The sequence below is a fragment of the Aplidium turbinatum genome, chromosome 9 (assembly GCF_918807975.1).
Source record: "Aplidium turbinatum chromosome 9, kaAplTurb1.1, whole genome shotgun sequence".
NCBI lineage: Eukaryota > Metazoa > Chordata > Ascidiacea > Aplousobranchia > Polyclinidae > Aplidium > Aplidium turbinatum.
Window position 1 is genome coordinate 4,043,006 of NC_137480.1, and position 23,443 is coordinate 4,066,448.

The window sequence follows — 23,443 nt, forward strand, 5'->3', positions numbered from 1 at the left end:
GTCTTTTCAGAAGCAAAATTTAATGTAATTGAAGTAGCCTTGGTTTCATTACAGTTTTGCGTTGAAGGTACAGAACATTGAATCCTCTTTCCCTTTCTACTAGGTAGCCTACAATAAAAGTTTTTAGCCTACTTGGGAAACTAAATAGCGGTCATGGATAGAGGAGCCCCAACGTGGGGTCAATTTATGTAGGCTACAACTCTTAAAAGTTTAATCAAACAATGGTTTACTGGATGATAAATGCATAGGTTTTGATTCGCAAATGAGAGAAATTTTGTCAGTGAACATACTTCCAACGTAAGGAAAATACAAGGTTTGAGAAACTCTGAATTAACGAGACAAACAAATGCAACCTAAAAGTTTCCACCTAAACTTTGAGACAATAGACGGTTCAGGTATTGAAGCCTTCATTGCAGGCAAACAGCGTAAACAACAGGTTATACATTCAGTTTGTAAGGTACTGTTCAAAAATCCAATTCTTTTCTTTGATCATTGCAAAATTAATGTGACATCAGGAAATGATTTGCTGTCTTGTCCAGATTCATTTGATCGTGTAGTGGTGTATCTTACCTGCAGTAATACTCTAATGTTAAAACTGTTAAACACTGTATTGTCCAAATATTCTACCCTTATGTTGGCTGAACCTGTGTTCAATTTGTGCACTAACAGTAGATACATCAAAATGACGTTTATCGTACGACAATACTGTATATCTAAAAAACAAAGATAATAATCAAAACAGCATTTGATTTATATTCGACCGGGAATATTCGACAGAAACGATTAGCCAAAGAAACCATTCTTTTCCGGCCCTTTAGTAGCCTACAGTAGATTTCTTTCATATAAACCTTATTTGGTAAATTTTGAAACGAAGACTATTTTGGATATTTAGCTGCATATTAGCTTAAGCCACGGCCTACTAGAACACGGCCAAATATGTTGCTAATTGGGAAAACTTCTAAGAGTCTTAATTGTTACAATCATAGCCATGACAGCCCTGTCATTTTCCAATTAGAGAAGTAGGCTATGTAAAACAAGCAATATTTGCATCTAGACACATTTTTGGCTTGTTTTGCCGGAGATTGTATATGTATTTTAAGCACAACTTATGCAATAAAAATGTGAAATATGTAAGACTTTCCAACTGCATCCTGGAGGTAGTCTCATCATACAGTCGTTAGGTTTTTTTGTATAGCAGGATCTTTCGCCAAAAGACATATTTTACTTGCAAATTTAAACTTCGAGAAAAACAAAACAAACTAAAGTTTAAATTGGCACATCAAATAAACAGCTTACAACATAAATTCCACAAAAAATCCTTCATATTTTAAATGGAACAAGCAATTGCACCAAACGATACTACCTCCAGGGTGCAGTTGGAAAGTCTTACATATTACATTATTATTGTACCTAATCTTCGGTTAAACAAGCCATACATATGTCTAGGTACAAATATTGCTTATTTTACTTAGCCTACTTCTGCAAATGGGAAGATGACAGGTTTGTCATAGCAATGATTGTAACAATTCAGACTCTTAGAAATTTCCTCAAATAGCAACATATTTGGCCGTGTTCTAGTAGGTCATGCTTAAGCCTTTCCAAAGAGAGATCAATACGAAAAATGACAAAACGCATTGCAGGCTAAAGTAATCTTAGGTTTAACCTCGTAGCCTACTTAGCAATATGTTAGTGGGCAAAGTTAAAGATTTGAAGCATAGCCTAGCCCTAGCTAGTCTATGCGATGGAAGTAGCCTATAATCAGTTAAAGTGCCCCTGACAGGTTGGACCCAAGTATAGTAACTTTTCTAAGCATTTCCTAGCGCAGAACCATGCTTAGCAAAAGTTTTAATCTTAACCTCAAAGCTCAACTGGTGAGGGCGAAATTTATACAAAACGACTGCTCCGCAGCGCTACCACAGGCGAAACTCCATATTTCACTGCTCTGGGACGACTTTGGTGGTGTTACGTCATCCTGGGTGGGCGTCGTTAGCGACGGATGAAACAAATGCTTTCTAGATGTAATTGGTGGATCACGGTTTGGTCGGAGTTGGTACAAAAATGAAGAAATCGTACGAATCATCATTCATAATTATTTAATTCATCATTATTCATCACTATTCATAAATAAATAAAAGTTCTTTCTCTCTCTCATAATGTGCCTTCAGTTGGCCATTGAAATCCGGTGTAATGGCCATCTGGACTTGAAAATTGTTTCGGATTCGCCAAACAATGCATGACGGCATGATTGTTGCTTCCGAGAGCATCATCTTGTAGTAATGTAGTATCTACTCCAATACATGCCTGTAAGCGACTAATTACCGATACTGCCAGCAAGGAAATAAAATTACTTCTTTTAGTGTGCATTCTTTAGCGTTTAGGGTATTTTTAGCCTAATCTTAGGCTAAAAATCTTAGCATCCTTAGGCTACTCTTTTGATAGGTCTCCGTTTTCTCCTTTCGGTTTATTGCTTTTTCTCCAGTTCTTTCTGCTCCTCATAAAAAAAGTCTTCAGAACTACAGGATGTAAGTGTGCCTCAAAATCGGCAAATTGGTAACACAGGTAGATGCGTCTTTCTTCAAAAGTTCTTTCGTCTGTGGCACTTCATGGCAACATACACACAGTGTTGTAGCCTACGTTGACGCTGAGGCTAGCGCCGTCAGTTTATTTTTTAGTTGACGGAAGTGATAGCGCCGTCAACTATTTTGCCGATTTTAAGCGTCAAGCTCTATGCGTCATTTTTTGTTGTCATAGAAAATCTCGTTTCACAATGTATTCTGGCCAGCGCGACTCATTCGAATTACCCGCTTTCGCGTTGGTTGGAATGGTTACCTGGAATACAAGCGGAAGAAGTTCGCCAAATGGTGATCACTCATATCGTGAGCAGCATCGAGAACGAGGGATCAGAGAGAGAAAGCAAAAAATCAATGAATGTCATCGCGGAGGTTAAAGATACTTTATGTCAAGAGCTCTATGCCCCTGAAAAGAGCGATGCTGGTGCCAGTAAGCCTATAGACCTCGTTAAACAATTTATATAGCCTATGCTAAGCCATCACAGGACGCTTGGAACAGTGATAGGCTACATTTCCGAATAAACGTTTTCAAGACTTGTTTTTGAAATACAATAAACCAATACCATCCAGCGCTGCTGTGGAACGCATGTTTTCACTTGGAAAGAACACCATGCGTCCCAAACGCAGCAGATTGTCGGACAAACGTTTTGAAATGCTTGTGTTTCTACAAGGAAACAACTAATAAGCTAAGCAGCTAATTACAATACAGTCTCAAACAGGGTAACGCCTAGAACATCACACGCCCAGGGCGAAAGAGAAAATTGAATTGAGTCCTGTCTTTGTCATGAGTTAGGCTACCATGGGGGGTGGGGGCTGGGTTTTTTTTTTCGGTCATTTATCGGTCATTGACCGATTTTTTAGCAAAATGTCCAAAAAAATTATAGTCAATTCGGTCAAAATGTCCGAAAAAATATAGATATTATTCGGTCAAAATGTTCTTTTCTCAGATAAAACACGACAACGTTTCTCAGCGAAACTTAATGTTGTAGCTAGTCAGGAAGTGCAAATTTTGGTTTGTATCAGCATGACCACCTAAAGATACGGCCTGGTTTGTCACATTTTGCAGAAATTTCCAGGTTTTTCTAACTTTCGGTGAACGTTTAAATAAATTTTTCTAAAAATTAGATTTTTACACTTTCTTTATTCTTTTCCTCAGATGACACAATAGGTTTTAACATCCTCACATGTTGAAAACCAAAAATAATTTGATTTCGAAGATTTTAGTCAGACTGTTAATTTTCAATAACGGTCTGATTTTGCGTTTTTCAACTTACTTTTTCTCATTTGCTATTGCTTCCCCAAGGCAACAAAAAAGTTTTATGTCATTAGGAAACCGGAAAAAGTAAAAACATCTCAAAAAATGTCAGTCAAGCACTAGCAGTAGCTGTAATCAAAATCTGCAAAATGTGACAAATCAGGCCGCATCTCCAGGTGGCCATGGTATCAGCTACTTCAAAGGAAATATCTTCATCAGAAAAAATGACTGAAATAAACAAAAAATGACCGAATATTTTCAAGTCATTTCGGACAAATGACCAAAAAGTCTCAGCGAAAAAAAAACCCAGGTGGGGGGACAGGTTATACCTGGGACTGGTATGTAAGTCCCCCCCCCCTCACCCCCATTTGTAACTCATGACAAAGACAGGACTCAATTAAATTTTCTCTTTCGCCCTGGGCGTGTGATGTTCTAGTCTTTTCCCTCAAACAGGGATGGTCTCAAAGCATAATACCTGCTCTTTATTTATAGCTATTGTTAGCCTAAACTTGGTTGAAATACTTCCGTTTTGTGAGATCTTGGCTAAAATAGCGCTAAAAATTAGCGCTGACGCCGTCAATTTCTTTAAGAGCTGACGCAGGACTTTACGCCGTAAAGTTTTTAGGCAATTCGCGCTGACGCTGACGCCGTCAATTTATTTCATTGACGTGTACAACACTGCATAGCCTACACATTCATTGGGCTGGGACATAGACTCGCACTTGTGGCAAACGCACCACCTAGAGTTCCCAACACGCCACTCATTGCTGGGAAGATCCAAATCGGGTTAGTGGTGTTAACAAAATCATCTACAGTGAAGTGAACATATACGACTAGTTTTGTATGGTTCATCCACTTTCAAACACTTGAAGAAAACTTTGACTATTTTCTTCTCAGCACCCTGTTTTGTTTGAAAGCACGAAAAGATAGCACACGTCTTTGTCACTGACACTGTCACATAAACAGCAATTTGCAGGCATTACCTCAACCATTAATTAAGGGTACTGTTTGTGAGATACTGCTGTTACACTGCAAATGGCTATAGCCAGATTAGGACAAATAAAAAATTATCAAAATTGTAGCCTTAAAAGAGTTTAGAAAAACTGCAATTTCAATTGAATTGAGATGCTGTTTGATAAATATAAATTCAACCTATTTGATCTAAACCTGATAGTAATAATAAGTTGACTTTTTCATTTCAGTAATTCTCATTTTGCACATGCTTTAGACCAATAGAGCCCCACACATTGACGTTTTGTAGTAGTCGTACCATACCTTACCAACTCACCACAAAGAAAGAAAGTATCCTTCCCACCCATGGTGACGTCACAGCGGTGTTGCCGTTTCTATTTTCGCAATTAAATGAGTGCCAGATTCGCCGAAAGTGAAAGAAAGTTTGCAAGCGTGTAACTTAGTAGCCTGTTGATATTTTTTAGGAATTTCTGGTCAGGGAAGTTTGTTAGTGTCATCTCTTTGGTATCTTAGGTAAAGTTAGAGAATTTATTTTCCTGTCAGAGGCACTTTAAGTCGATAGTTGATATCCTACTAATATTGCGCATATATCCCTTAACGGGGTTACAACATGTGCTTCAAGACTTACTTTAATACTTGAATATGATGATGACCTTCCAAGATGCGTCACTTTCTTCAGCCATGATGATAATATTTGTAAACGTTCCTAGTAAATCAAATAGCGTTTCATACTTTCAGCCCATAACAATTTGGTGACTACATCCTTTAATAAAACTAAATAAGTGAATATTTTTCCTCAAGGTTCCACATAGACTTGAAGCACTTTCAAATGTAAACCTTAGTGTTATCTCTTCAAGACAACATTCACCTGTTTAACTCATTCAGAAAATTTAAGCTAGGCTACTTAATGTAGGTAATTTCAAATAAAGCGTAGTTGTTAAAGTTATTGTTTAAATTTTTTGGTAATTTGATCGTAAATTACTCTAATTCTAATAGATCTGTTCCTCAGGCGTAGTTCAAAGGCACACGCCAAAACTTCAACCATCGTTGCGTAAATTTTGCTTATTATTTGTTCGTAGAGTCTTTTTCATCTAGAGATTCGGACAGCTGAATAGGCTTTGTAACAGACGTTTGATGAAGTGGCGGTTTGTATTAAGCACGCTTTACTGGACTTGTGTGTTTAGCCAAGTTACCTTGTTGTTGAACAGGAAGAAAGAATTGAGTATTGGGTTGAGCGCGCTGTTGAAAAACGCCAGGCAAAAGGTAACATCTCTTATTGCGCTACATGTAGTTGGGTCAACGTGAACGCCTTTGATTTGGACTAAATGCCACGTATGGTAGGGAAGCCAACAAACAAGAAACGCCAAAATAAGACAAGGAATCTAGAAAATACAAAACAGGTTTAAGACGTTGAAAATATTGCGGCTCTTAAAGTCGATCTTAGTAACTCATAAAGTAGTTCACGAAATAATGCGTCCATGTCTACATCTTTTCAAGGCTGCCAGATGTCTAATTAAACTAGTGTACAGATATTCTATTGTCCGTCTTTGGCATAGACATACTTTAATGGCCCACTCCGACTGCCTGATGTATCAGGAAACCCATACAACGGTTTAGTTGCCAGAAGCAAACATTGAAGGAGGATTCTGTTTTTGATCAAACTTAAAATCGATCGGACAATGCAAGCGATAAAAAAATGTGTACATGGAAGCAATGTTCCACCACCTACCAAAACGCCCATGATCATTTTTGCTCGACTGTTGAATGTTAAAATCTTTTCTTTTTTTCGTTTAATAATTTCACCTGGAATTTTTACGATCTGTAAAAAAATAAGAAGCAACTTAATTTTAACAACATTCAAAATACAAAAGATATGCAAAGTCCTCATAAAACTATTGTGTCAAAGATATTAAATTAAGTTTCTTCCTTATCGACTGTAAGTTTGGCTGTGGTTTATCTTCTATGATAACTAGGCTCGAACAGTGGACTTTTCGGCCTTTGTATACCGAAAGATCTTTGGTTTTATCACACATATCGGCAAAAATGTTTGATTAAATATTTTATCGAAAAAGTTGCTCAATGAAACTATTTTTAACTTTTTTAATTGGTATTTATTTTTCATGAAAACTTAAGTTAGAAAAGGGTACAAAAGCAAGTAATATGTAGCCAGCAAGAGATTGTCAGCAAGCAAGTAGAAAAATTAAAAAAAACAAGAATTTTAAAGGGAGCCAACGCATTTATGAGATTAAACCTTCTGAGACTACAACGAAGTAAACTGAAATATTCTACTGGTCAGTTCATACAATTGCCTTCAAACATCGGCCGTGTAAAAAAGTATGACACTTTCTAGACAGCGTGGCAAGTTGATGGGAACGTCGGCGCGATGTTCGAACGGACATGGGTTCGATACCGCTCCAGAGCACGCGGTTGTGCCTCGGAAAAGACACTTATGGCATTCCAAAATAAAGGGAGCAACTGACTCGATGACTTTCTGTACCTTCGCTACTTCCAGTAGCGTGTTGTGGCATATGAGATGTCAATGTAGGCTACACGTATGTTATCGCAGTGGGAGTTTTATACATGTCTTTAAAATTATTGTCTGTAGTTTCTGTAATTGACAACATCTTCTCTCGAGATCCATCCCAACCGGGAATAGTTACACAAACAACAAATAATTACCCAGCTAGAAAGCCAGTCCTTTTTTTCATAGATTTGATTCAACATCTGCAGTCGACAAGGACTGGTTTACTGTCTGGGTAAAATGCGGTTGAAAACTTTTCGGACGAATATTGCAAGTTGCAAGTTACACTGCAACTTGAAAGAATAATTAAGGTGGAGGAGATGTGGGACCTATAAATCTAAAAGTGTATTTTGTTTTCTCGGTCTCAGCTGATAAATTTTGAAGTATGGTATGCCAAATGTTTACACAACATAGCCTAAGTGATATCTACACGCTATAAATATCATAATTATTATTTGAACTTCTACAAAGAATGAATGATTGCATGGAGGTTATGATTTTTTTCTAATTTTGAAAAACGTGGTTTGTCAGTCCAAACCATCAATTTTTCGAATAATAAACCAATTGCTCCATGTAAGGTTGTTTTGCATTAGATATCGGTGCAAACTCACAGTATGGATGTTTTGCTTTCTATCAGCTTCAAGTAGCCTACACCAATTCCGATATTTATGGCATATTTGGCAATGCGATCAAATCGTATGTAAAAACTACATTTCAAATTTTTAAAAGTTGGCATTTTTGCTTTTAATCGTAAAAGTTATAACATAGAGACCTATGAATCAGTGCTTCATTGGTGCCTACAGCAGCTGCTTTATATAGATACCCTGGTTGGCAAGTTTTTCTTTTAGGTCAAGAAAAAAGTATGGCCAATGCTTGAGAAACATGTATTTCTAGGCAAATATCTGTATACGGTGAACATTGATTAACCAGTGCTCCTAAAACAATAATTTACTTGTATCTCTGTACTGTGAAACTTAGACGCAAAATTTTTCTTTGACCGCAGCAAAACACAAAAGAACGCAAATCTTTATCATCAGAGACAGAGCACTGCCAAGCAGTCGGCATTGTCAGTTTTTTTGTTTTCGCAATGATTCAATAGAATGATAATTGAGAATATTTATTTCGTGAGGGAAAAAATATCTCCCCTATTTCCCCCCATTTCTGCCACATCTCCCCTAAAAATTACAATAGAGCTTGAAATACAATTAAAGTGAAGTGAAATTTACAATACTGTAATCTGACAAGAAACGAGGAGTTACAAAAAGTTTAACAACTTTTGTGAAATAAGTCACTGCTTGTTTTCCAAGTCCTTACTTTGTTTGTGTCATCTCCACGTAACAAAGAATTCCTTCTGTCACTGTGGCCACTTGCTGGTGACGTTGTAGAGCTTAACTTCATGATGTTGAGGTAACAAACACTGATGATTGCGAAAGGAAAGACAAATCTGCAAAATAGAATCGCAAATATGTTTAGAATGGAAAGGGTTAAACCCTATGATTATGTTACATTAAATTTTAAGTGATCATAAGATTGTTTATACACATAGTAAATAATTTCTGTACAAGAGCTTGTATACTATAATGGTCACTATAGACGTTAACACAACTAGTCTAAAAGTCACGGCTACATTCGATTGTGTGCAATAACTTGATCGAAAGACATTTACAATTTCACAAGTTGTAAAGGGAAAGGAATTTAAATGTATGCTCGGGCTTTGTAATCACATTCAGGCACAAGCACCCTTATATTGTATGAAGCAGATTCTTCAAAGTTTAAGATAGGTGATGGAAATCTTAATATTTGATAAATTTGTGATTATTTGATTCCAATGTTATAATTGGCAATGTCCAGGAAAAGTCAATGTAATGTTCCTACAGCCTACAGGACCAAAATAACTTTCCATCAAAAATAAGGGTTTGTGAGATATTGATGTATTCCTTTGAGCACAATATTGATAACTAATATGATTAGTTATGAAATTATTAGAGATAATTATTTAATTTACCCAATCACAAAGTTGCTTATAAGCCAAATATGAAGACTTTTAAATGGCGGGTGGCCGCAGTATCCCATAAATATGTCTTCATAATCTCCTTTCTCAAAACTCTATAAAAGTTTAACAAGGTTAATTTACAGATTAGAAAACTACTGCTACAACTCAACAGATATAATTGGTATCAATATGGTACAGTTTCTGTTTTTTCTTTCCATTATAGTTATTTTTCTTGTTTTTGGACTTAATTGTTACAAAATCATAGAAACAAGTTCTTTGTTTGTTCAAATTACATTTTTAAAAATCGATTTGTGAAATTAGTTTCATATCAAAAGCATACTAATCCAAACAGCAGCAGGACAGTTATCATCCCAGACAACAAAGTACGTAATTACATTAATTCAACGTTTGCAGACTTGAATAAACGTAAAAATGTTACAAAAGAACAAACCGCAAACGGTTTCGGCCCTTTTTCCGGCATTTGAAAGAATTATTTTACACAATACTAAAATAGGAAATAGTGGAAGAAAGATTGGGTCAAAACAGATAAAAGGACAAGTAATAATTTAATCAAGAACGCGTATGCATGAACGCCCCAGCACGGGGCGTGTTGTCACAACTTTTGTTTTTACAAAAATTTGATTTTCTTGAAGTCCTTTTGCGATTAAAAAGTTTAAGTAGTGGCAAAAGGAAGTGTAAGTGGACAGCGTACGAATGATATAGCCTAACCAAATAACTTGCATTGTCCTAGCAAAAGCACAAATCGAAAAACTCCAAACCTGTGACAACACGCCCCGGTTTGCCTTACAAAATCAAATTTTATTACGTGGAATTTACACATTTATAAATAAGTTGAAATTAATTCAACAACTGCTTTGGGTCTTGTTTCCTTGCCTTCACATATCAACCAAGGGTTCGGTAGTTTATGCCAAATTTTGCTTCTGCCTCTCGTAAGCTGTGACCATCATCACAGCTGTGACAACTCACCCCGACGTACGCAGTCGGACAAAAGTTTTAATGGCGACTAGAAAAGGCACGCTATTAACTTCTTAAGTGTCAGCTAAACTCCTAACATAATAAGCTATAAAACTGATTTCATACTTGCGGTCAGACTGCTTTTATGAAAGCGTCACACAATTTTGAAAAGTTAGTGAAATTTACATCGATTATCAAATTTTTGATACTAATTTAATTTAAGCTAAACCTGCTGTCTTTTCTTCTTTGCTAACCTCTAAATGAAGATGACTCTTATAAGTACATTCAATATAATTCTCTTACTACAGGGTAGCTTTTCTTTAAAAAAAGCAAATATAGTAAATTTCATTCAATGCTATTTCTGATCTGCTCATTCACATTTCTGCTCCAATCATAAGCGTTACATCTTGTTGTTTCAATAGTCCAATTTGATTTCATGTCATCTCCGGGTTGCACATTTCATATAGCCTACCTAATCTTAAGCAGTTGCTAACATCGCTTAACACATTGTCTGAAACAATTATTGCTTTGCAAACATTGGTCTAACAATTTAAAGCGATGTATGAAAGCCGTCGAAGAAAATTTGCAAAAACGTTTTTATTTTTATGGCACCCTGCTGCAACCTTAATTTGTTAAGCGCGTGACTTTGAGAACGATGAAACTTCAAGATCGAACGGCGCTGGTTTGACTCTCGGGGGTGCGCATGGTCATCGCATTTTAAAGACAACTCTCCATTCAGCGGCACTTAGTGGATGAAACAATTCACAAGCAACATTTTAACAATCGGAAACTTCATTCTGTCAAACTCAGTGACTGCCTGACAGGACCTGATTCAGTGCTTCAAAGCCTCTATGTGTACATTGTGCATGTTTGCTAAACTGCCAGAATTAAGTTCTCAAAGAAACTTTGTCAATTCAAAGATAACTTCAGCTCAGTAGGCTACGCCATAGCCCTAAGAAGGGCCGTAGACATTTCTTTCCAGAGCAGCGTACTGTTCAAAGACAAAAACTCCTACAATTAAGTCAATCAATCATACTCGTCATACGTCTTTCCGGTTCCAAGTGACTTACTGACAATTCCATGGCATTAGGTTTGTTATACAAACTTTCGTCGCTCATGTGTTCCCCATAGTATGCAAAATAGTCCGCAAAATCAGCTAAGTCTTCCATGCAATCTGTATGATAATTGGAAACATCCTGGTTGTTGTTTAGACCAAAAAGATCTTCGAAGTAATTGGAATAATCCTCTTTTTTATTGGGACCATGAAGATAATCGAAACTGATCATCTGAAGAGGAAGATAAGGTGACAGTGACATGTCTATCAGTCAATGAAACTACACTGAAAAATGTTTTGACTAAAACGCCGTTCAAAATTTCCTAAAACGCTGGATGGCAGGCTTTTGTCTAACTGTGATATAAAAACGTTACAAAACTACAAAATATTCAATTTCTTTTTAAATCATACTTTTCAATTACGTAGTGAAAAATTAACCCGAAGGTCAAATTATGTTCGGTTTGTTTCAAAGCTACACAAAAACTTTTACAAGTTAACGAAATATTAGACAAGGTTTAAACTTATCGTTTAATAAATCATTCTGTCAAAGAGTGTCAAATCACACAAAGCATGGCATGGCAAGTGGTGCTGGCTTCTCTCGGGGTGTGTTTGAGCAACGCATTTCAAGAAGAGTCTCCAACAAGTCAGCAGTTGTAAACTGAGCAAGCGACCACTTAGTTAGTAACATTTGAGCAAGTGGCTGAAGTTGGTAAGTGATGAAACTGCCGAAACTTGGAATGTCACAGTACAAGTCATCAAAATGAGTTTGACTAGCGGTGACCAAGCAAGTCCGACATGAGCACGTAAATCTCATTTGCTGACTTGGCAGTAATTGAAATGTAGCCTACTTGCTGAGTTGTCACATGCCGAATGGTCCGACGACCTTCAAAAACAGCCATCCATTCAGCCTCTACTAGTACGGAGTAGTTTACAAAACAACACTTTAACAACAAGCAAAACATTCACTCACTCAGTCTAGGTGACCGAGCTTGTGTCAGCGATTCAAAGCCTCTACAGTCCAATCATGCAAAACTACCAGGATTAAGCTCTTCAAGAAGCTTTCTCAGTCCAAAGATAAAGATTCCCTCAATCAATAAATGTGACCGATTGTGAATTTGTGCATTGTAGTTGTGGCTTAGTCACATGTTTAAACAGAAAGCCCAGAAGGACAAATCTGACAAGAAAACTTACTTCATTCCCAGGGAAATTCACGTTGCAAATTCCGAAAAAATCTACTCTAGCGTACAACATAATTGGGACGTCGATCAACAAAGCCAAACACCAGATGATCACGGAAACTATCCATAATGCGATCCGCGCTTTTTTGCGATCATACTTAGTTGGTCGACAAAGGATGCAATATCTACAAGACATATTTCTCAATTTGCTTATGTAAGTAATTGTGTCTCAAACATGTAGAAAATAATGAATCTGTAACACAATCAGGAGTCTACCATTGGGCGACGTAGGCGATATTTAACGTCATGCTTCAACTTTAATGACTGTTGCCATTAGAAAGTCAATACTAGCCTACTAGCCAGCCAGAAATTCACTCCTTTTCAACCTTTCAAAAAGGGTTTCTTTTTCTCTTCTTTTAATTTAACGTATGCGATCATACAAAAGTTTGAATCAAAGCAAGGAAGAACTGATTTACTTGTTGGGAATTAAATAAAAGCACATTCGCCAAGATAGTTTAATAGATAAGGGTCGGGTTTTAGAAACCCCCTAAAAAAGATCAGATATCCACAATTCGATTCTAGGCATGCGCAAATGAGCTACACATTACAAGTTCAGGGTCTTTATTCAAAGATAACCCAATGACACTTTGCGTTTTTGAAAAAGGAAACTTTATTTAAAACTCACCTGTCGACAGCCATTGCTGTAATGAAGAACACAGAAGCATAAAAACTCATAAATTTAAGGACTTCTTCGGTTTTGCAAAAGAAGTTTCCAAACACCCAGCGGTTGGACAACCGATGGACGATCGCAAATGGCAATGTCAGCAAAAGCATCGTGTCCGCAATCGCTAAAGAAATTGATTGAACACAAAACAGGAATAAACTGTGTAAAATCAAGTTAATTACAACTTAACATCATCAGAGATCGGCCTTTGACTAAGATAAGATGTTTTTTCAAACTGCTTGTTTTACAGTACACAAGCCGCCTGAAATATGCCCCAATGTAATGCTATCATGTCTGAACATCGACGAACTTTCTGACTCGTAAACAAATACTGCAGCCTGTAGCCCCGATGGCTCAGTTGATTAAGCGTTTGAGTTTACAAACGAAAAAACAATTGGATCAGAGTCACTGGTTCGACTCTCGGGGTGTGCGTTGATCAATACATTTTAAGGACTGCTCTTCATAGATGGAACCATGCAGCTCAATGGCGGAGTGATTTCGCATTCGGCTCTGGTGCTGGGAGATCTGAGATCGATTCTAGGTCGGGTCATACCAAAGACTTAAAACCGGTACCGATTGTGTTCTTTCTGGCATAACGCAGTGAGGACAAGTCGGGTAATAATGTGATGACATTGCAAACTTGATATAAAATTAAAAATGAAGCCTGTTGCTAAAAGACTTCAGCTGTTGTAGAGCGATAATGTATAAAATCACATTATTATTATTATTCATAAATGGAATATTATGCGAAACTGCCAGATTAGGCACTCAAAGAAGCTTTTTCAATCCGAGGATAAAAGATTCCCACAATAAAACAAATAAAAAGCTGTATCTTAATCATTTTTACATTGATTCAACGTGTTTGTATGTATAGCCTATCTTGTGTAGAGAACAGAACTTATATGTATGAACAGTCAAGTTCACTATCTTAAAAATTTGCTGCCATTAAAGCTTTCCTAAGTTTAATTATGACAAAGCGATTTGTAATTCAATAACTTGGTATGTTCTTCTGGTGTAAACTCAGCTGAACTATCACAAGATGTATAAGGTGATGATTTGCGTTTATTCCGACGTTTCGTCAATCAGACACGACTGACTTTTTCAGACACCACATCCTCATGTTAGTGAACTACTGTAAATGCCTGAAGAATATCTCTCATTCACTGTTAAATGCGGTGGGATGGTGCAGCAGATAAGGCGCTCGCTTTTCAATTATGCAATCCTGGTTCGACTCCCGGCTTCAGCTATTTGTCGAAGAACACCGCTCACCTCTACCCAGGGTGTAATAAATTGGGTGGGCGTAGTTGCTGAAGTAAAGGTGGTCGAGAAAAAGGAACTGGCCACCCTACTCTCCTTAGTGCCGAAGGCTTAGTATAATGAGAACCTTATCTTCTCATCTCCAGATGGGACGCACTCACTCACTCTGGATCAAGTATGGGACTCACTCTTTTTTTACTTTTAAAACTATTTGTATTGTGCCAAACAACTTGAAGTGGCAAGATTTAAAAAATAATCTCCAACACTTACCTAGATTTAAAATGAGAATTGTTGAGGGGGCTCTGGACACTGTGCTCTTTTTGTTTCCGGTTAGAAGGGATCCAATCAGGGTTACATTAGCGGTGAGGCCTATCAAGAAAATGAGGCCATACGTCACTGTAACCACTTTAGTTCCAACTGATATAGGTTCTTTAGAAAAACCTTCTATCAAAAAATCTTCGTAGTTTATTGGCGTGCAATTAGCAGTCCGGTTAGTTCCATTCAAGTGATGGCCATTCATTTTTCCTCTTAATAAAAATGCAATACGCCTATTGAAACTATCAAAAGATACTTAACACAAATAGAAGTTAGTTATATTTTATGTAAGCTAATAGTTTCGTATTAATTTATTCATAAAAGCTTTTTATTTAAGCATAGCCAAACCTACAACATACAGCACGCAGGCCAATACTCTCAATTTCATATTAATTGATATATCCTAGGGACCCCATGCGATTAGACAGCAACTTTTCGTCTTGAATAACCTCCACTTTGTATTATCAGTAATTTTGTATCTGCAACTCACATTGCTCAGCTTGTTGAATCAACCTAACAATGAAAGAACATCACGCTTCGGATTCATATTTTATATGTAAACAATTCTTTTTAACATTTGGAACTTTATTTAAACGTTTCACATAAAATAAACATAACAATAACTAAATAGAAATAAACAGAATAATCTCAACGTGTATTGAGTTTTAACGGTAGAGTTTGTTGGTCGTTGTGGTCAGGTATAAAAAGGTTTTAACATTGAGCAAACACCATGCAGTAGCAGAGAACAAAATGTGCCATTGTGTGCTAATTTGCATTAAAATGGCAAAGAGCAAGTTTTGCCACTCTGGACTTTTTGATTTAGAAAAGTGGTCTAAAAACCTTACAAAGACCCATTTTATAGCCATGTAATCTACAGAGTACAAACTTTTGTTTAAGAAAATTTTGTTAACTCTTCAGCAGAAAGTAGCTTACATAACTTGTAAATCCTCGTTGTAAAACAGATGGACCTAAATGACCGCATCAACACTGGCCTGTCAACATCACCCGAGAAAGAATTAACGTTGTTCAAAGCTGAAACAAATTTCACGCAAAATTCTTTTTGTTACACTGGTACAATTGCATCGCCTTGTTTTGTCCGATTTAGTTGATTATAAAAATCTTTATCTTCAGACTGAGAAAGCTTTTTTGAGAGCTCAAACCAGACAGTTTTGCAATACGTGGATCCCAGTGATTGACTGAGTGAAGGCAAATGATGAAGACTACTATTTCAACAAATCTAGCCTTACCATTTAAACTCAAATCAGCTCAGTAGCCGAAGTGTTTCGCCTTCGACTCTGGTGCTAGTAGACCTGAAATCGATTCCAGGTCGGGTCATACCGAAAACTTTAAAAGCGGTACCGATTGTGTTCTTTCTTGCATAGCGCAGTGAGAATGAGTCAGGGAATAATGTGATGACATCGCAAACCTAATATAGAATTAAACATGGGCCCTGTCACTAAAAGACCTTAGCTGTTGTAGAGCGACAATAAATAAACCATACGATTATGATTAAAAAATTATGATTTATATTGTTATATAATTTTTGATTATTTTATGATAATTATTTAAACCTTAACTTAAATTAACCTCTCCACTAACATGACAACAAGGTATAACATGCACATTCTAACTAACAACCAGCATAAGACCAAGCACTTCTTAGCGCAGCAAAAATTTGTGTTTCACTAACCACATCAGGGTAGCTTCCACACTAGCTGTAAAATTCCAATCACGCAAATAAGTTGACCAAATTTCACTGCTTTGGTTTTCTTTTTTTCAGTTTTACGTTTTCTTTTCAAAAGAAACTACATGTTGTCAATTCGATGATACCTTGTTGTTTTCGGCAGTAACCTAATTGTCAGGTTTATAAAGATGGCACCTTTTGCACTCTCGTATTATAATCTTCCAAATTGCGTCAAAGCAATTGCTGTAATTGGCTGTTGTTCCCAAATAAAACGGTTGTTTCATAGCACTGCTGGTACAATTGCGGTTTGTGACGTTGTTTTGAAGACTTTATTTACGAGCATAATTATTTCGAACATCAGAAGATAGAAAAGAATTTCTTCGACCATAAAAATCATTTGTTTTGATTTTCTGTGTAATTTTTTTTTTTAATGTTTTCAAACTATTAGCCTACTACTGTTTTATTATTGCTACTATACTTCTACAGTAGTCATTATTTATTACAAAAATACAAAAATACATGGAGAATCAGCAGAGTCCTATTGGCATATGCAATTCGCTCTACTAGTGTAGAGCATCATTAGTGCCTTATTCAAATAGAATCTTCTACAGTAGTTATTGACTACTGAAGACTTTTGATAGGATGATGCAGTGATGCTGTATGCTGGTTGATCACGATTGACTTACCTTGTTGTTTCGACAAACTGATTTATTCTCACAATGTTATAATAATTATCGTATTATTTATTATCGCTCTACAACAGTTGAGGTCTTTTAGCTATAGGGCTCATTTTTAATATTGTATCAGGATTGCGATGTAATTACATTATTACCCGACTTACTCTCACTGCGTTATGCAAGAAAGGACACAATCGGTACCGTTTTTGAAGTCTTCGGTTTGATGTGACCTTGAATCGATCTCAGACCTACCAGCACCAGAACCGAATGCAAAACTAATCCTCCACTGAGCTGGTACTTCCAATGTGTGATTGGCATTCGCTTTAAAAGTTTTTTTCAGAGCTAACAAATAAGTTGGACGATGGCACAACTCCACTACTTAGGGAATATTTTCCTTTGTGCTTTTGTGCGTTACTTTTGTCACTTTATTAAGAAAGAACATGTTTTTCTTTATCCAGCGCTGTATTAACTCCGGCAATAGTCTGGTAATGTCGTTGATGTATTCTGACTGTTTTTACAAATCAGACCACTTCAAACATTATCAGCAGGCTCTTTATCTTGATCATGAATTGATCGTACTCTCTGGTTTACTTAATTTGTCGTTTTTGTGTGGTTACTATTGGTAAGGTTTTGTCTGCAATAAAATTGTAACACTAAAAACTACACCTTGTTGTGTGTCCTAAAAAGAGGTTCTCGGACTAGGTTTTCTGTTGCTAATTGATAACGATACTGTAACAGACATACTGTTTGCTGTTTGATGCACCACAAGAAGTTAAATTCTTGACACAACTCAAGGTAGGCAAAATGCCAATGCGGCATGCGCCTGTTTTTTTCCTCTTTCTGTGGTCTACGTCTTCACGACTAATAGGCTAGTTTCTACAGTAGTTTGTTCTTCAGCTTTCGTCTTTTGAGGCCACAACGACTAGCAATCAAGCACACCACACCAGCTACAACTGCAACAGCAATAAGGTGACTCAGAAACTCGGTACCAACAAGAATCTAAATTTAATCGTTATTAAATGTTGCTTCAATGTAAAGGAGATACATATCCAAAACTTTATTGCTTTATGGGCTTAACTTGGCAAACCAGGACACTTAGAAGAAATACTCTCTAGGTTGCCATACAATGCAGGAAACAACGGTGCGTAATATTGCTACAAATTTATCATAATTGGCATTTTCCATGATATTCTGAATTAAAGAAATCCGGTTAAAAGCCGAATCTAGCATTGCCACTTCCACTGTCAAGTTATAAGCAAATTTTATTGCAATGTAACGTTAATAGTTTGTAAACAAACGTTGCTTTGAAACAAATATTTTTTTGTTTCATGACTTGGGTCTTTTAGTGAATAAACTGATCACGTTGAATTTCAAGGTAATCGGAAAAAATCAAACTCCGAATTACAAAGTTTATGCCAACGTTGCGAACTAAAAGACTTGAATTGAAATTAAAAATATCTCCTCCAGTTGAAAACTTTTCTTTGGCGTCAAAGTTGGCTTTCGAAATGAAGCCGAAGAAACCTAAAAATAAATTTTGAAATGAGGAAATTAAAATCTTACGCTTTTTGGCGTTTTATATATCATCTGTAATGTTATTTATCTTTATAGACACTGCAAGAGTTTGAAAAAAATATTTAATAATTCTTATACTGCTGTTGATGTTAAGATAAGTATATTTCGTACCTCAAGTCTACTCTAGGTTACATAAAACAAAGGTTTTGTTTTCAGACAGTGGAAGTAGCCTATATATTCTAACAAATTTGCAAACATTTATTATACTCTACCAAAACATAAACATCAGCAAAGCTTGGTATTCAATGCTTTGTTCCAAATTGCAATAAAAATCAATATGTCATTTAAATCTTCTCTTCAAAGCTGCATTAATAACTGTACAGTGTACAGTATGTTCACATAGCCAACACAGCGTCTAAGGCTGCCAATTGCATTGTGTTTGAGGTTGGAAAGCTTATCTCCTCTTATCCTGCCCATTCATTTCTATAAGTAATAACGAAATGGTTTTGAATGTCTTTGCAATCAATTAAAAACCTCTATAATGTTTTTTTAACCTTTATAATGGTTTTGCTCCGAACTATCTGGACACTTTGCTTGTTCATTATAAACCTGCCAGAACTTTGCGTTCTCAGCATCAATTGCTCTTGTGCAACCCTTCATGTAAGACACAATATGGAAATCGTACCTTCCCAGTTGTTGCTGCCAGTTGCTGGAACTGTTTGCCTATTTGTGTGAAAGAAGCTGAAAATTTAAATGAATTCAAAACTCGCTTGAAAACGTTCTATTTCAATGAACATTATGACTGAATGTACCGTATAAATTATCACCATTGTCATGTACAGCGCCCAGGAGCATAGTTTGACTGTGGATGTGGCGCTATATAAATATTGTTATTATTATTATTATTATAATGCTTCAGATAAATCCAAATTCAGTTGCTAAAAACAAGAAGATTAACATTTTGCTTTTGTAAATGTACTTGTTGTTTTTTGTTTTTTTATTTATGAAAAAAATTGGTTTCTAAATAAAATTAAAGAAACCAAGGTAAAATAATTCTATATTAACACGCTAAATTCGTGTTTTAAGATGCACCTGTCTATCACCGACATACTAGCCTACTGCAGGCTACAAAAGCACAAACACAAGAGTAGGCTACACATATAATTGAAAGAAATCGTAATTATCGTTTCTGCGGTACAGCGACATCAAAGATTCATCTGAACTACAGAATAGATTCCTTTTTCCACCTTGTTCGTTCATTGAGGCATTGAGCAAGACCTCTTGCGGTTGGTCAGTTACCACCTACCAGGCTTACAGGCAAATGGCGTCGCCAGAGCCAACAAATTAATAGTCAGATCAGTATGAGGTCTATTGCAATTGAGTGACTTCAACTACTGTAAATGGTTTAATCCGTCCAGAAAGCTCAGTTGGTTAGCGTGTGACTTCGTGAACGAAGAAGCTTTAAGATCAAGCGGTGCTGGTTCGACTCTCGGGGTGTGCGCTTGAGCAACGCATTCTAAGGACTTCTCTCCATTCACCGGCACCAAATGGATGAAATAATTCCCGGCAACAACACTCAACAATTGGAAATTTCACTCTGTCGATCTCGGTAACCGCCTTGCCTCAACAAGTATGCGAAACTACCAAGAATAACCTATCAAGGCTTTGTCGGTCCGTAGTTAAACAATCAAAACCAACCAATATAGCAACCTTACTGGCTATATCTGTACTCTGCATTTTGCAATACTAATCATTCTGCTATGTTGTAAGTTAGCAATCCAATCTTTATGCGTTTATGCGTTAAGCATGGACTTCTAAATAGTAGCATCTGGACTGGAAACTCAGTGGGCAACATGAGGCCAAACAGTTGGTACAACAGTTGGCCAACAGTGGGCCAACAGGGTTAGTTACTTGGCTGTTGGCCCACTGTTGGCCAACTGTTGTACCAACTGTTTGGCCTCATGTTGCCCACTGAGTTTCCAGTCCAGATGCTATTATTTAGAAGTCCATGCGTTAAGCCTCATAGAGAAAAATTTACCACAAATTTTGAAAGATACACCTGATAGGTTCACCAGGAACGTTTTTGGCCAGTCGCAGGTAATATTATCATGCCGAATTGTGACATTGTCGTGCCAGAATAAATTCAGTTTCTTTTTAAATTCGCTTCAACGATCCTAGCAGCGCATGATTGTAGAATTAAACCTTTGCCTCAAGTGCCATCCAAGATTGCTTTTCTTTCTTTCCACCACTTAATGATGGCTGCAAACGTGTGAAGTCAAACTTCATTGAGGTCACTTTCAGAAAGCTATTGGAAACCGTTCAACAAGTTCCCATATTTCCGCTTTTGAATGCATTACTAAGAATCACTATTGTTAAGTGTTCTTGGGTTTTTCATCAGCTGGATTGGCGCCACAACGGTGTTTATAAATTTTCTCAGACACCCAGGTGGCAAAAAAGAGACAGAATTTTATTTCCACATAATATGCAAAAGCACATATCTACTTCAAACAAAGAAAGAGAATTTGTTTTGTGATAATAGCCAATCTAACTATTTCAGGTAATTTAAAAAAAAAAAGTAATTTTTTTTGAGTGGGCGTAAGTGTGTGCAAAATTCTTCGGCATCGCACAGCCACTGATATAAAATCTAAATCAGAGGTTCTTTGTTGTAGACTAATTCGAAAAAGTTCTGAAAATTGATAGCTATCTATCACTAACATTTATTGCTTAGAGCAATAAACATTTATTGCTTAGAGCAGGGGTTCCCAACCTTTTTTACACTGTAGCTCCTTTTGAAAATTTTGAAAAATCAATGGCCCCCCCTATTTTTTTCAACCTTTTGAAAAAAATAAGAAAAGTCATTTTAATTAAAAAACTTGTTTATACAGTAACCAGTAGTTACTTAAGTTAGAGTAACTAGTAGTAACAGTAATCTAAAAGTAAAACAAAGTAAGTAAACCAGTGTTGCCAGATGAAACTACTGGTAAAGTTCAGTGATGTTCACAGCAGCCGCAACTGTTTACAACTTTACATAGAAATCTTATATAATTATCTTTGAAACAACCGGGAATTAAAGACCATTTCATGAAGATTTGGGCAAAATGTACTAGTATTTTATTAAATTTTAATTTATTTATTTTGTTATATAGTGTGTTGGAGTGGACTTAGAGATGATAAATTTAAAAAAGTATTATTTTTCAATTTTTTCCATGGCCTCCTTGAAAACGGTTCATGGCCCACTAGGAGGCCACGGCCCTCAGATTGGGAACCCCTGGCTTAGAACCTTGGTAGAGAGTTTGTCTTGTTGAACCATATGCACAGGAAGCCCAGCAAGGAAATCAAATTTAACACATTCAAGTTTATTACAATAATAATTACAGAAGTAAAAAAAAAACTACATAGAAACAAACTAGGCTACGAACGTTTTTGACATCACAAAATATCCTCTTCAGGAATAACAGTAGCCTACTATTACATCTAAACAAAATACAATGGTTAAATATTAAATCTATCAACAGGAAAAAATATATTTAAAAAAAAATAAAATATAGTTATTACTATGTGAAGCCTTTACAAATTGTTTCACCTAACGGATCATCAGAAGGTCTTATTCTATTTGAATAAGACCTTCTGATGATCCGTTAGGTGAAACAATTTGTAAAGGCTTCAGATAGTAATAACTATATTTGATTTAATTCGCTCTGGTTTGCTTTTTTGCTTGGCATTGAGCACTTTTTGTAGTATTAATAGTTTTCATTGTTTTATTTTAAAAAATATTGCTTAACATGTAAATCTTTTCATGCTCACTTTTTTAATTGCAAATGGCGTCTCTTGTTCTCACTTTTCTATCATCAAAAAGGTGCAACCACCATAAATTCAGGTGTCGATTGAAATCCAAGATAAATTAGTATTAGGCTCTAGCACTTATCTATACAACGGAAATGTTATATAGTTAAAGATACAGGACTAGTTAGAATATGAATGACGGTAGTTAAATGATTAAAGTTTTAATTTCTTTCGTGCACCAAATGTACAAATGTCTGGCCATATCTGGCTTAATGGTGAATGTTGAAACGTTTCGCTATTTTTGTTGACATTTTTAAGGCCTAACCAAACAACAGTGTAAAAAAAGACTGTTGTTTTATAAAATAGAGTGAAAGGTCTAGTGCAGGGCGGGAAACCTTTTTAACACAAGTTAGAAAAATGTAATGCTGACAGGAGGGCCGCACATCACGTAAACACTAATTCATATTTTCGAAATTGTGTAAATCGAGATGAAAATTCCTCACACAGTACTGCCATTCTTCGAGCATAAACATCCAGGCTTACATTACTGCCATCAAAGACACCTTTTAATGTGGAAAAATGGTCAATTTTGTGTTCACGCAAGCTAAAAAAAATAGCTGGAAGAAGTTGAAGGGCCTCACAAAAAAAATGGAAAAAGACCGCTTGCGCCCGCGGGCTGCACGTTGCCCACCTCTGGTCTAGAGGTTTCGGTTTGGAATTAGACCGTTAAACATCACCAATCCGCCTACAAAAACACAAACCCAAGGCTCCCACAAGCTCAACGCAGAAGACGATGTAGTAAAGGAACAGTTTCTATTATTTTCTGCAGTAATTATTACAAACCGAAGATCGATTTTTGAAAGAATTGATCATCAATGTTGATAAGACAAATATAAAACGATTCCAGGCGCTTTCCACTTGACGTAGGGAAGCCAAGACTTCCGGAATGCGATCGGGTCCAGTTTGGCTTCAT

The 23,443-nt window shown here is 36.4% G+C and overlaps 1 protein-coding gene across 1 annotated transcript; it reads right to left on the bottom strand.

Moving 5' to 3' along the window:
• Positions 1-64: 64 nt before the first annotated feature.
• On the bottom strand, positions 65-23,443 carry LOC145777456 (somatostatin receptor type 2-like). The gene is made up of 12 exons (XM_082588830.1): positions 23,314-23,443; positions 15,748-15,846; positions 14,770-14,868; positions 13,204-13,366; positions 12,532-12,703; positions 11,357-11,572; positions 9,324-9,424; positions 8,633-8,762; positions 6,527-6,616; positions 5,991-6,179; positions 5,426-5,503; positions 65-570 (listed from the first exon to the last, which is right to left on the bottom strand). Exons 1-12 carry the CDS (start codon positions 23,441-23,443, stop codon positions 490-492), a joined length of 1,548 nt encoding a protein of 515 aa, XP_082444956.1. The 3' UTR covers positions 65-489.

Bases quoted from the DNA above. Each gene is read 5' to 3' on its own strand.
- LOC145777456 (XM_082588830.1), bottom strand. From the start codon at position 23,443: ATGAAGCCAAACTGGACCCGATCGCATTCCGGAAGTCTTGGCTTCCCT. The intron at 8,763-9,323 runs GTAAATTAAATA...TCTATTTTGCAG, and splicing joins ATAAGCAACTTTGTGATTGG to ATTTGTCTTTCCTTTCGCAA. The intron at 571-5,425 runs GTAAGTCTTGAA...GTATTACTGCAG, and splicing joins CATCATATTCAAGTATTAAA to GTAAGATACACCACTACACG.